This window comes from Dromaius novaehollandiae, chromosome 6, assembly GCF_036370855.1.
Source record: "Dromaius novaehollandiae isolate bDroNov1 chromosome 6, bDroNov1.hap1, whole genome shotgun sequence".
NCBI classification, from domain to species: domain Eukaryota; kingdom Metazoa; phylum Chordata; class Aves; order Casuariiformes; family Dromaiidae; genus Dromaius; species Dromaius novaehollandiae.
Genome location: NC_088103.1, coordinates 6664579 through 6678764, shown reverse-complemented (window position 1 = coordinate 6678764; position 14186 = coordinate 6664579). Strand labels below are relative to the sequence as shown.

At 46.0% G+C, this 14186-nt stretch overlaps 1 protein-coding gene across 5 annotated transcripts in view; it reads left to right on the top strand.

Moving 5' to 3' along the window:
- Positions 1–12859, top strand: part of A1CF (APOBEC1 complementation factor) — a 33408-nt gene extending 20549 nt beyond the window's left edge. For 2 of the 5 annotated variants that reach the window (XM_026097426.2, XM_064513564.1), the window contains 6 exons: positions 155–252; positions 1151–1421; positions 3639–3847; positions 6415–6551; positions 7279–7412; positions 9822–12859. In XM_026097426.2, the coding sequence (XP_025953211.2) occupies positions 155–252; positions 1151–1421; positions 3639–3847; positions 6415–6551; positions 7279–7412; positions 9822–9973 (1001 nt within the window). In that variant the 3' untranslated portion in view covers positions 9974–12859. Of the gene's footprint in view, positions 1–154; positions 253–1150; positions 1422–3638; positions 3848–6414; positions 6552–7278; positions 7423–9821 lie in introns of all 5 variants that reach the window. The other 3 variants (XM_026097429.2, XM_026097427.2, XM_026097428.2) reach the window with 3 other exon arrangements.
- The last annotated feature ends 1327 nt before the right edge of the window (positions 12860–14186 follow it).

Sequence of the window (14186 nt, the reverse complement as noted above, 5' to 3'; positions counted from 1 at the left end):
ACCCCTGAGGATGGAGATCCCTCACCACATGGGCTGTCCCCTTGTCTTCTTGCCCTCTGCTCTCTAAAGCTTACAGCACAACACAGCTGCTCCTTCAGGACAGGGTTTTGCTGAATGCTCCATTTCAAAACTAATACTCCAACCTTTCCTGTAGGTGCAGTGGAGAGAGTAAAGAAAATCAGAGACTACGCCTTTGTGCACTTTAATAAAAGAGAAGATGCTGTCGAAGCAATGAAAGCCTTGAATGGGAAGGTAAAGCTGGTGTCAATGCTAATTTATACGGCCTTTATGCAGCATATTGCTGAAATAAAGCTGTGTGGCTTATTACTTACAAAAGCATCCTGAAGGTGATAGCCCTATTCTCTGTTTGCGGACTGCCTTTATATTCCTGAATTGAGTTTTCAGCTAGTGTGGTGTTCACAGACTGTTCGTTTTGGCTTCTTGCTACTTGCATTCATGCTAAATGTTCTGCCCAAATCAGGATGTAGTTCACCGCTCAAAAAGAAACAGAACAATGCCGAAACAAGGAATAGAAAACGCGGGGCTATGGGTTCCCTTGGCTCGTGCTCACAAACTTGTACGGTGTCTGCCAACAGAAACATTTACAGGGAAGCATGTGAATGGTAAACAGGGACAAACAAGGTCAACCCAAAACATCTGCTCTGAATTCAGATGCAGATTTGCAAGGAGGCTGCTGTATTTAGCATTTCTCACGCTGCATGTAATTCGCGGTGCTGCAATGCAAGAGCGTTTCCCAAAGAGGTGTTAACCCCGCTCCTATTTTTAGTGTTGCTGCTGTTTGATATAGGAGTACATATAATCTCATAGGTTTATAGGCTGCTTTGTAGGGAAGCGAAGTCTTTCTAAAGGCTTCCCAGCTACAGTAACTAGGTTAACTAGGCCCTCCCTGGCTGGTTTCAGGGCTGGATGCTTTCAGCATGTTAAACCTTCCAGTCTATTTTTTCCACCTGTGGGATGGAGATTTTGGCCTTTTTTTGGGTGGTTTTCTCACTCTTTCAGCTATGCCTGTCTGGTTAGCAAACTACGAGGGGAAGCTGCTTCCCTAGGCAGGATAATCCTTGTGCATTTTGGGAGATTTCCTCACGTTTGTGCCTCTCTCGTGTTCTTTCCCCGATGTCCTGGTGCGAAGGTGCTGGATGGGTCCCCTATCGAGGTGACGTTAGCCAAACCCGTCGACAAAGACAGTTACGTCAGATACACCCGGGGCACCGGGGGAAGAGGTACCGTGCTGCAAGGGGAATACACCTACGCGTTTGGGCACGTGTACGATCCCGCCACGGCCTACCTTGGCGCTCCCGTCTTCTACGCGCCCCAGGCCTACACGGCTCTCCCCAACCTCCATTTCCCGGCCACCAAGGGGCTGACCAACAGGAGCATCATCCGACCCCCGTCCGTCCGAGGTAACTCTAGCCATGGCAATGCTGAAATCTATCAAAACACGCCTCCCAGGTTTTAGATGACTGCCTCCTCGTTCGTTTTGAGGGCAAACATGGGTGAACTAGTCTCTCTCATTTTGATCGGTGTATCCATTCATAACGCTGCAGCTGGTACTAATGTGTTTTTAAAAAGAGCAGCTGGGGCATGACGCCATCAGCCCCCTCTTCTGATGATGGCTGGACGGGCTGAGGCACGTTCCCCCTCAGAGGGTGGCTGTAAGCTTCATTTTCTCATGTTTTCTTAGCGGTGGGGGACGTCACGCAAACATCGTCTCATGTTCCCACCACCAAAGACCAGCAGCCGTCAGCGCGCTGCACCCTTCCAGGATCTGGCACTGGAAAATACAAAAGCTTGACTGTGCTCCCAAGCTTTTCAGCTCATGAGAGCGGCTTCCCAGCCCTCCAGCCACCACTGTCTCAAGTCAACAGCGAGACCCCGGGATATTGTCCAACTTACTGTTGGTCGTCATTGCCCCGGACTCTGGAGCCCTTCAAGAGAGGGACAAAAAATCCAGTTTTTAGCATGTTCCCTTTCCAAACACACAGTGGTCTTCCAGCATACTATTTAATGAAAAAATAACCATATGCCTGGAGCAAGCTGGACAGCTGTCTCGAAACAGCTTCCAAATCACCCTCCCTCCAGGGTAAATAAACCAGGAATCCTCCTGCTTTTTCCCCAACAGGGAAAACAAATATAATATTTTTTCCCCCGCTTTGGAGCCAGCTCCCTCGACCAGCCACTGGCACAGCCCACAACTGTACTTCTTCTCTACTTTAAGGCCCACGGGGAAAGTTTTACCGGTCCCACTGTTTTCTGAGCCCCAAATCATGACATTTCCCAGGGAGGTCACCTTTGCAGCTATCTCTAAGCAGCCCTAGCCCCTGATGCAGGGGCTGGTAAATGGGGACCAGAACTGAAATCCAGAAATTGATTGCATGCTCTGGGAGAGGGACTCCTTTTTGACAAATAATCTAATAATAAGCAGTCTCTGAAAAATATACAGTATTTCTGCGAGTTACTGAGACTCTGCCTTCGATCCCGGGTGACTGCGCCTGCGACCAAATCATATCCCACACTCAAGTACCTCCCAGTTAAATCTGGGTGGGAATAAATTTGAGGACTAGCAAAAAGCAATCTGTCCCCAAGCTTCCTTCCAAAGCTGATGCCTGCTGCAAAGTCAGCTTGTGTCCCCAGCCCGTGTCCGGGTCCCGCAGCAAACTCCAAATCCCGTCTCGCATGCCAGGAGGGCTGATGAGGACCAGACCAGCCAGTTTTTACTCCTTTCCAAAGGAGAAAGGGAACTGGAGAGCAGAAATTCGCCTCGCTGCCCCCGTGCCCCCCGTAAGCTCACGTTACGATCACACTGGGAAAGCTGCAGAGGTGACAGTCCACCAGCCCTCTCTTGCTTCACAGTGTCCTCAAGCTCCAAGCGGTGCTCCTGAAAATTAAAATGGAAACGTAATGTGAAAAAAATGACCTTGGTTCACATAAGGGCGGGGAATTCACAGAAGTGTAAACTCTGAGTTCCTCAGGAAACTGAAATTACGCCAGTGGGTAGGAATCGTTGTAATATCAGCTGTCCCCGTTCTGCCTTTTGACTACAAATCCCGTTAGAAAGGTGTCCTGAAATCAAAAGTGATTTGTGCATGAACTAAATGGAAAGGTATGCCTCACCTTGACTGAGCAGAGCAGAGAAGATGGAAATGGGGTAAGAAAGAAGCAGGGCTTCCCCCTAAACTTCACAAATCAAAGCTTTCGAGCCCAAAGATGACAACGCTGAGTCTGGCTCGTTCCAGCAACAGCATTGCCAGGTCTAAAGTCAGAAGCGATATAGTAGGAGGTGAAGCTCCATCTTTGAGTCCACTGCCGCACCCGGCCGTAATGCCCTGATTTACTGCCTCTTGCAACCTGCGGAGAGGAAAAACGTCTGTGCAGCAGGGAATTGCACACGGTGCTTGTAAATCAGCCCTCCCTCCAAAGGGGTGCTCCGGGAATTCCTCCGGGAACTCCCCTTTCCCGCTCCTGGCAGAGCCGTCAAGGGCGGTGGCCTCGAGCCTGCTGGCCCTCCTGCCCATCTTCTTCCCCAAATCAGTGCGTGGGGCTAACTTTTCCATTACAGCGAGAATCAGGGTAATTTTTCCGGTGATTTGATTCAGTTTAATGCCTTCTTACATTCCTAGAAATTTACATGAATGTACCTGTAGGGGCTGCGGGAGTTAGAGGACTAGGAGGTCGCGGCTACCTGGCTTACACGGGCCTGGGGCGCGGATACCAGGTCAAAGGAGAAAAGAGGGGAGAGGATAAACTCTACGACCTCTTGCCAGGAATGGAGCTCACGCCGATGAACCACGTCACTTTAAAACCCCAAGGGATCAAGCTTGCTCCTCAGGTACGTTCACAAAGGGTCGACTAAATGTTCTGGCCAGACTTTGTCTTCTCCTGAAATGCTTGCAGAAAAACAAGCCGCTGCTTGAAGTAGACGCCGATGAATATAGCTATTCATAAATCTTGAGTGATATGGGGGGGAAAAAAAAAAAGCATCTTAAAATACCCACCTGCCTGGCTGGAGAACAGGCTGTGTCCACTCTCCCTCGAGGGAGACTTTCCATAGACACCCACGGGCGTGAAGTCCTTCTAGCTGTGACTATTGCTCCTGAAGAGCATTGTGGAGTAAAGAAATTCTCATCCCAAATGGATTTGATAAATAGGATGCATCATATCGGTCTTCGCTGAGGAACAAATGCGCATAAAAAGAAAAATAATAGTGGTTTTGCTAGAAACCCCCCCACCCATTTTCCAAATCAGAGCCTGTCATGGTAGGGCACAGAGCTTTGCTGCCTCCACGCAATCACTCCAAAGCAGCAAAAAATAAAGAAAAAACATGGAATAAAGTATCATCTCCTCAGATCTGAGCATGTCACCTCTCGCTGATTCCCATAATTTCAAGGCAAGCCACATGCCTGGTCGGAAAGCAGAATTCCACAGAAATCGTAACTTTGCGTGAAACAGTAATGCTAAGAGCTGAAATCACAGACATATATCTTAAAATCAGTTGTGGGGAAAGAGGTGTTGATTAGCTGTGCAATCCATGCAAATGCACTGGTTGTGCAATGAGGCCTTTGATGTGGTTGCCCAGATGTGACGGATCCAAACAGACAACTGAGGACCGAACAGAACAAATCCAGAATAAATTCCCCGAGTTTTGGAGAGTCTGTGTCTTATGGCAATTCCTTTCCCCCTGAGTCACCCAAAGCAACATCAGAAATTAACTTCACCCTGCATTTTTGAATTACATCTCTGTGTATTAACACTTAAATTGCCATAGCATGTGGTTTGCCAGATGTTCATGAAAATATCCTCTTTTCCCCCCTTGCACCTGAAAACTGGAAATTTGCCTTTTTCTTCCCCTGCAAAGCTTCACAAACTCTTTAGTCTGTTTTAGCGGCACACCTGAGGGGTGAAATGGTGTTGCTGCAGTGCCCTAGGGCAGGTGAAATTCAGACTTTTTTTTCATTTTCCCACTCTTTAGAAATGGTTAGTGGGATTTCCTAGGAGTCCAACTGGTCTTGAACAGCTATGGCCTGGTTCACACTACTGTCTGCCTGGCTGCATAAGAGACAGCCTCGTTAATACGACAACCTCGTTAACATCTGCTAACTTGGTCAGCCTCTCCTGGCCACTAAACTGAGACCATTTCAACAGCGCCTTTGAAGGACCCCTCCTAATTTTGTTCCCGTTGCCTAGTGAGGATGCTCGATGCTAATAAATAGACCTGTCTTATCATTTAAACGCTGGCATAATATTTTAAAATCACCCTCCTTATAGTGCAGTTGGAACAGCAGGGGACAAATGTTGCCATATTCGAGAAATCTAATGAACCTGTTTATGTACTCTATCAAGTGATAAGCTTAAATTGGAGTTTTCGTGCAGATACAATTAAAAAATTAAACCCAGCATTTGCAAAAATTTAAAAAAGTAGACCACAAAAAGATTCAGGCTGGAAGTACCCTTTAAGGTCTCTGGTCCAAGTGCCCGCTCGCAGCAGCATGAACATCGCAGCTACCGCAGGTTGCTCTGGGCTGTTTCGGTTTCAGCAGATAACCAGGATTTTTTTGTCTTTTGTCCAGCTTTGGGGTGCTAATTTGCTTTCCTGTGCCACTGTAATGTATATCGTTATGGCACTGAAAAAGATCTGGGGAAACCCAACGACCTTCAGCTGAAGGTCAAGTTTGGCGGAGTTACTTAGAAAAATAGCTGGTCCGAGCATCGCTGCCATGGAGGTATGGGAACGTCGAGCTACATTCAGATCTGTTTGGGAAACCAGCTACCCAGCGAGTTAAAAAGGGAAGACGAAGCAAAAGCATTTCCAGACAATGTTTCCCAATTAGCACTGAATAAGCCGTTCTTACGCAGAGGGCAGAATGGTTCAGCATTTCTCTTTCAAACTAGAAGCAGAAATCGCCTGTTGAAGCCTGTATAATTAATTGGACAGAAACACAGCCTTTTTTTAAGACTGGTTAGATAGTGCATACACTATATCCCACCGAGCCAGAGAGGCATCAGAGAACAGATGAATGCAACCATAATGCTTTAACACTGTTAAAAAGTAGTGCATAGAGTTACTGATGAGAATGCAAAGAAAATCCTGCCGATAACAGAAGAAAACAACTAATTGCCAAAATGGACAAAGGCATTGGATTTAGCAAGGCAATAATTACCTTCAGGCATTAAATGGCATTTTAAGGTATAAGGTGTCTAGATGAATCTTGTATTTCAGCATGGACCGAATTACCAGGTCCTCCATCTGTTTTTGCCTTAGCTGAAGCCAGGAAGCTGCCAATATACCTCCAAAAGCCCTTTGGAGGGAATGAAGCTTCACGGTGCCGGGGGCTGGAGCTGGGTAAGAGCGCGACTGTGCGGCAATTAACCAGAGCAAATCCCTTTTTCCCCTTCTAGATCTTGGAAGAAATCTGCCAGAAAAATAATTGGGGACAGCCTGTTTACCAGCTCCATTCTGCCATTGGCCAAGATCAAAGACAGCTGTTCCTATATAAAATCACGATTCCTGCCCTCGCCAGCCAGAACCCTGCCATGTACGTAACTGTTGGATTTTTTGTGGGTTTTAGGAATTTTTTTAAAGGTCTTTTTATCCAGCATCTCTCTGAAAATACAACCACGCAGGCATCTATTTTTAATTATTTCGGATATTAGGGAGAAGAGCAGCCGTAACCCGGAGAAGACCGACAGCGAGGGCTGCCATGCTTGGCGCTCTCTCGCTGATGGCCCAAAAAAATCTACGTAAAGCCAGAAACAAGCGGGCAAAGGGCTGGTTTTTCAGTAGGAAAGCAAAACAGACACTGGTTCTTTTAGGAAGAAGACAGCAGCTTGTAGGCGCATGCTTATATTTAAGATCCAAATACGCTCCTAAACACTTCCGATCTAAAACGCTGTTTGCTATGTACTTCATCAAAAGACCCAGGCTCCAGCAGGCTTTCATTTGGACTAAGAAGGCAGTTTGGAGCATGGCAATGTTTGGCAGCATGGCCTGAAAGGATATTTTGTCCAAAACGAGGGCCAGGGCTGATAAACTCGGCAAACAAACCGGACTGCTACGAGGAGAATATTTTCGTTAATGCATCAGCACAGTTAACTCACGTTTCCATTTGGTGCGTGGTATCGTACCAACCGTAGAGACTACACGCAAAGGCTGACATGACCAGAATATTTAACCCAACGTTGCTGGGTAAAAATAACTTGCAGGAAAGTCCTGGAAGAGAAAAAAAGAAAAGAAAACAGGCTCCTCTTTTCTTTTATCCACAGACATCCCTTCACACCGCCCAAGCTCAGTGCGTATATTGATGAAGCCAAAACCTACGCAGCAGAATATACCCTTCAGACGCTGGGCATTCCCATGGAAGGAACGGAGGTGCCTCCCGCGGCACCTGCTTTTCCAGGTATGTGAAGGTCTGTACAGCAACAGTCTCCTGGGATTTGGTTTTCTCTATATGCTTTCCTATATATGTCAAGAATTCACCAGTTTACGTTCACGGCGTGCGGATGCGTGCAAGCATCTGGCTGTGCTTCTCTGCATGCTTTTACCTTGGCTGATATTATTTCTGGGTACGGCATCTTTATTGTCTATAGAGCAACAATTTATCAGTACACCAGAACTCCCCAAAATATAGTGTACTTTTAGAAAAACTCAGGCTGGAGGCAGTCCCAGTTTTGGGTCTCCCGTCTGACCCCAGCTCACAGCAGGGCCAACGTTGCACCTACAGCAGGTTGCTTAGGGCTGTGTCCAGGCGAGTCTGGGCAATCCCCGAGGGTGGAGATCTCCCACGGCTTGGCAACCTGCTCCAGGGATGCACCTGCCCTGGACTTCCTCCAGTTTGTAGATGCCTCTTGTAGTGGGGGCCCCAAACTGGGCACCGGATCCAGATATGGGCTTTTCAGTGCCAAGAGAGGGAATAACCCCGTCCCTCAACCTGCTGGTTTCGCTCCAGCCAGCACAGCCTAGGATGGTGTAGACCTTCTTCACCATGAGCTGCTCAAGTCATGGTCACTTTATCCTCCCTTGGCATCCCAGGTCCTTTTCTATCAACACTTTTGATTTCACCCACCAGGCAAATGACACAACTGTGACGCTCAGATTCTGACGCAAGCTCTTTCCCACCTCCCAGAGGGCTTATATTTCCAGTTTGGGAGTTCATAACCAAAACATCTCCTGTAGCTACCCAAAACAGCTAGGGAAATTATGGAAAATCTAAGCCAGGAGCAGGAATCCAGCTTGTAGGCATTACAGTTACTATGCTCTGCAGCATGACGGTTATTCTGATGCAGTGGGAACAATTTATACCAAACTGCACATGAGGAATGCATTAGTCAGTACTAGTGAATTGTTTGCAGTGTCTCAGGGATGGGTTTAAAAAAAAAAAAAAAAAATCTATCCGGCTTCCTGCCACAGAAGTCCGCAAAAGCCACAGAAAGATCAATTTGTCTGGGCTTGCGCTAGCTTCCGCAGCATGGAAACCAAATGGAGACGCTATTGAATCCAGCCCCCACTTACTGCTTGATTATAATCTCTTCTTTTTCTTTCACCCACCCTTATTTATTTGTCTGGGAATCTCAACAAATAAGACATGCATTAAAGTTCTGCCTGCCACAAGCGCTGGTCCTTGGTCGACACTAGCTGAGACCCAGCACATCTCAGGCCATACACAGGTAGCAGCTCATTTCTGCTATGCTAGTGGCAAATACTACACTTTAAATGACCAATTTCTCGATTCCAGTTTGAAAAGATGCATCTTGGTTTGCTGACGTGAAGAAGATATTTTACTCTGAGTGATCTAGTCAAGTTATAGCAAATTTCTCCTATTTTTCCCATGGTAACAACTTCAATAAGGCAATATGCTTTCTGTGTTGCCCAATATCTCCATTTTCCCCAAGAGAGGCACTCGGATCTGATTAATTTTAAGTCAGTCCAGATGCTTGGCCGCCTGGCTAGTCGGTGGGTGAAGTTGGATCATGGGAAATGTAGTTTAGCAGCGGAGCTTGGTCCGGTGATGCAGATGGGTACCCAGCTACACTTTCCAAATTTGGGCTTCCTCTCAATTCTTGAGTCTGTCACAACAAAATATTGTGGTCGAGCCTATATTCTGCTTTCAGGCAACCCAGCCCGAAATGATGTTTGTTTTTCCCAATGATTCATTTTAAATCAGCAAAGCTAACATTTTCCCATGGAAAATTTTGAAGTGTCGAAACCACATTTTCCATTAAAAGCTGATGGGAAAATTTCCATCTTACTGAATATTTTCTCCCCAGTGTTGCACAGAAGGCAGTTGTCTCCCGTCTAACGTGGCTGTACAGAACTGCACATACTTGGGTTGTGCAGGGTGTCAGAGCCATGTATTCCCCAGCTGCACAAACATCTCGTCTATGAAACCTGCCCAGATTTTGCTCTGTGTTACTTATATTTTCTCGTACTCCTCACGCCAGGTGTGGGAGATAGATAGTTTACAGAACACCAGTGCCACTGTCTTAGTTCAGAGCTAATCCAAGCCTGAGGAAAAATGCTCAAGAAAGAGGGGTGTTTTTAAGTAATATTTTTAACAAATAATAGGTGAAAAAAATGCATTAATTTTCCAGCTGTAGCTGTTCATTTTACTACCTCTAACGTGGAGGAAAAACATGCCCAGAGTGAGATATCCAGTCTAATTAGATCATTCCCATCTACCCATTGACAAATTCATCATTCCCTGTGTTATTCCCATTGACAACAAGTCTTCCTGTCGAAAACTGACGATCAGGTGGCCTTTGAGCATCTTTCCACTAACCTCCGCTCTGGCATCTCCTTTCTGCCGCAGGATACACCATTGCTAACGCAGCTGCAACTGTCACAGCCACCCAGCTCAAACAAGCAGTGACGATGGGACAAGATTTAGCGACGTATGCCGCCTACGAAGCTTACCCCGCCTTCGCAGTAGCTACGCGCAGCGACGGTTACGGGGCGTTTTAATGCTGTGTTGTATCGCTAGTTTCCTTAAATTGAGCACAGGCAGGAAGATTCTCATGATTTTTAACTAATCTGTCTTCTAAAATGAGATTTTTTAGCCAGAGGTTTGTTCTTCTAGTTTGTTAGTTTCGTAACAGAACATTAGGGGGGGGGGAAAAAGAAAAATGAAGGAAAAATCAGTAAAAATCAGATTTTCATACTAAAAAGCAGAATATTATCCCAGAAGATAAGTGGTTCTCAGGTATATATATACCACTGTGTGTGTGTGTGTGTGTGTGTTTACAAGCAACAATCCACGCTGAAAACAGAATAGGTCCCTTTCAGGCTGTGATTCGAGAGCCTGGGAGGGAAGCAGTGTTTCTAGCAGTTCCCCACTCTCCTCTCTCTCTCTGTTCGCCTCTATCTCTACCAGATAGAGAAATTTAAAGCCACCTCTTTGGCCCTTGCTGCACAGATCTCCGGCTTGCCCCTTACTGCCTTTGCAAACCTCATGCCACAAGCGCTCTGGGGACGTGCTCAGGCTCAGCTAGGCGTCTCAAATGTCTTTTTTTTTTAATTCACACCAGCACAGCCAAGGAAGAAAGCTGTTTTGTCATAAATATGTCAGTCCAACCTAACAGGCTAGTTTGTACGCTCTTTCATGTGAATTCGATTTTTCCAGTAGAAAGCAGGCATGCAATAGAGTTTTCTCTCTCACTTTGCTACTTCCCAGTCATACCTAGAAGTCACCAAACAACAAAGAATGGTTCGTTCTCCCCTCCCATCCAATTTTCAGGCAAAGACAGGAAAGCCTTTAGGACTATTAAGGCTGAGGACCAGAAAAACACTATTTATTAGGGCCAATTCTTCGCTTAATTAGCCCAGGAGAGCGCACATCCATGAAAGTTCCCCCGGGTAACTCACATACGTCAGCAGTACGTGGTCCTCTCGCTCGGAGCAGCACCGGCCTCTGGTAGTTGGTGTTGGGTTCGTACTCTTTTGGGATACTGAAAGTGTCCTTTGCTCGCCAGCAGCAGGGGATTATCTTTATATTTTAGCCACCGGATTGACGTAGGAGTAACCATGCCCTACAGATACAGAAGAAATCCAGTGGTCAGTGACTACAGGGCACATTTTGCAATTGTATAGAGCATGCACTCTAAAAGAAACCTTGAATCTGCTCAGTCTAGATCTGAAAACCCCCATAGACTTATTAACCAGGAGAGTTTACCGCCTGTAAGACGAACAGCTGAACCCCCATTTGTTGCTTCTGCGACATCATTTCAGCTCTACATTTTCCTCCGTCAGAGAGCAAAAACAAGCATCTTCCCCGCATGTCACGAGAGCAGCTTCCCCTCAGTGTTTAGATGTTGATGCCCACTGATTTGAACAGACCTGGCCCCAAATTTGTTAGCAGGTTTGTCACAGATAATGTGACACCGTGAAAGCTATTTTGCTATTTTAAGTGGAGCTTTATCGTATGCACCTAAAGCTTTGCAAAGAAAAGATAATCGATGAAAAGGTGTTGACTGGTAGGAGCTACGTATTCTCATCCTTCAGCTGACGTGATTTTGGTAGGAATGGAACAAAACCATATAAGCTGTATAGTTTGTGGTACTATTAGACACATATGTTAAAGGTGTTTTGTAGCTTCGTAGTAGCATCTCTCTCTCTCTCTCTGTGCCTAGACCTAACATGTACCCATGCTCCTTAAATAGAGTATGTGTGAGAAACTTAAACGGACACTGTCAAGGTATTTGCTGTCGTTTTTAATGTCCTGGCTGTTTATTTTGAGCACCTTGCTTCCCACGCGCTGCTTGAGCTCTCTCGTGCCTTGTGCTGGCGTTACTACAGCCCAGCAGAAACCGGGGGCCTTTTCTACACGGAGGACAACCCCACGGCCGTAGGTTGCCTTACCTGCGTCACCCCCCAAGCCGATTGCGTTCGCCTTGCTTTGAGCTTGCCGCCGGCTCGCGAGACACGCCGCGGTGCCTCCCAGGGAGCAGAGGCTTAGGTACCCGCCTGGATCAGGGCTTTCGGGGACGTCCTGCAAAAATTTGCCTGATCACGACCCATTTCTTCAGTTAAGCCTTATTAGCGCTCGCAGGTGGGAATATTGGCTGTGGAAAATGAGCTTGTAACCAAGGCTAGGCACGGAAATCATTCGCAGTCGCTCCCTTGGACAGTGTCCCTTTAAGACATCTGGAGCATAACCTCTAATCAGGTACTTTGGACCTTCTGTAACTGCTGCTAACGGAGGCTTGTTTCTATTTATGAACTATCTCGTTCAGGTGAGCCAAAAGGTATTATTGTCCTTGTCACTGCTGTTCAGCACACCTCGATTCACAAAAAAAAAAAAGAAAAAGAAAAAAAAAAAGGACAACCCTGATTACAGGGTTGCAAGAGTGTTATCGGTATTCTGGCTCTATTTTCTCTTCTCTTTCTGTGTTTTAAGTCGTGTTTGAGAAAACGGCCAATGAATAATACATCTCCGCTTCTCTCTCTAACAACAACAACAGCAAAATTACTGTCGGTAGAAAACGCTTCTCACTTTCAATGTTCAGTAAATATAGTCTGCTTTTTCAGCTATTTATATAAGTTCAGAAAGATGTCAAAGAAAAGGGCAAGAAACAGTATTAAAAAGTGTGTGCATGAAGCACTTATTTTTGTACGCTTCGTACAATATTTGTATAGAGTTTTAACACTATGAAGTGTAGTAAAAATCACACCATCCATTTACTGGAGGGCAATCATATATGCTTAGATGAAATGAAGTCGAAATGGCATCTTAATCATCCATTACAAGGAAATTATAACCTGGATTAAATTCTGTGAAGCAAGTTTGTAATTCCAGAATAATCAAAGGGCATTAACTGGACTTTGAAATATCATTAAAACTTTTTAAACCAACACGAGTGGCTCAGTCTTTTTCCGTCCAAAGTTTTATCTGGAAAGGTCATGCCACGCATGGCAAATAAGAGCACACTTTGCTCTGCTGGCATCGATTTGGGGTCATATAGAGGAGTTCACAGACTTCCCAGTATTGCTGAAACAGTTTTGAACATGCACTCTGATGACACCCGGCACTCGCATGAGGCAGAAAATACACAGTTTTATGCTTTTGCACTCTTTAAGTCAAAAATCAAGGGTTTGGGTTTTTCTCATCACTTCTTTGGCCAACGTTTATCCTCATTTCTGTCACTCCACAGGAATTATATTTGCTATAACTTTGTTATAGCAGTAACATTCGTGCGGTACTTCCAGACGTTTTCCACAAAGATTAAAAGGAAACGTGACCTCTCAAAGTTCCAGCAACAGCAATTGCGAGCCACCTAAACATATATAAATGGAAGCCACTGTAATGTAGAAGGTGCCCCAATAAGCCACAATGGAAATGACACGAGTTTCAGGAAAACCCCCAAGGATTACTTAGAAAGCAGGGTCAAGAGACCTGCAATTGGAGCTAAATCATGTCCTGAATTTTGAAGAACGCTCCCTCCAGACACCACGTGCCTTTGGAGGAAAGCTCAGCAGCTCAATGATTATTGGAAAAGGAGAGAGTGGACATGCAGAAAACAGGTAAGGAGAAGAAAAAAGCCTAGAAACTGTTTTAAGAGCAAGCTGGACGTGGCTGGGAAATCTCAGAAGAGCCCGTCCAGCTTTGGCTGCTACGGCAGTCACGTTGTAGGCAACTCACATTTCATCGAAGCAAAGCATCTGTACCTTATTTGCAGGATCCATCAGGGCGAAGAGTGGGAAATTGCTACTCTCCAGGTCATCCCAGTGCTTCAGATAACAGCATTCGCTTCAGAGCTAGCCAGCCTTGAACGCTTAGAAAAGCACCAATTTTTCCACTGCCCTGCCCTGCTGAATGCTAAACAACAGGAACAATATTTGTTCCCTACATGATCCCAAAGAAAACACGTTGGAGGCAAGTGGCTGCTGGAGCCTACGGCTAGCAAGGGAGGAACGCACAAAAATAAGGAGGTTGGTGGGGCAGAAGGGGCGATGCAGCATTTGGAGCTGGGACGCATCGGTCCTACCATGGGAAGAGCCTGTCACCAGGCAGCCAGTAGGTAAACTCGCTACTTTAAGAGGATGAGGCAGGATGGGAGGAAGATGGAGGAGAACTACCTGTCACCTGTAATGCGCTCATAGCTAAATAATCGAGCAATAGCAATTCCTGCTTTCATCCCTAAACCCAGGAGCAATAACTGCTAGTTCTGGTTTTGCACCT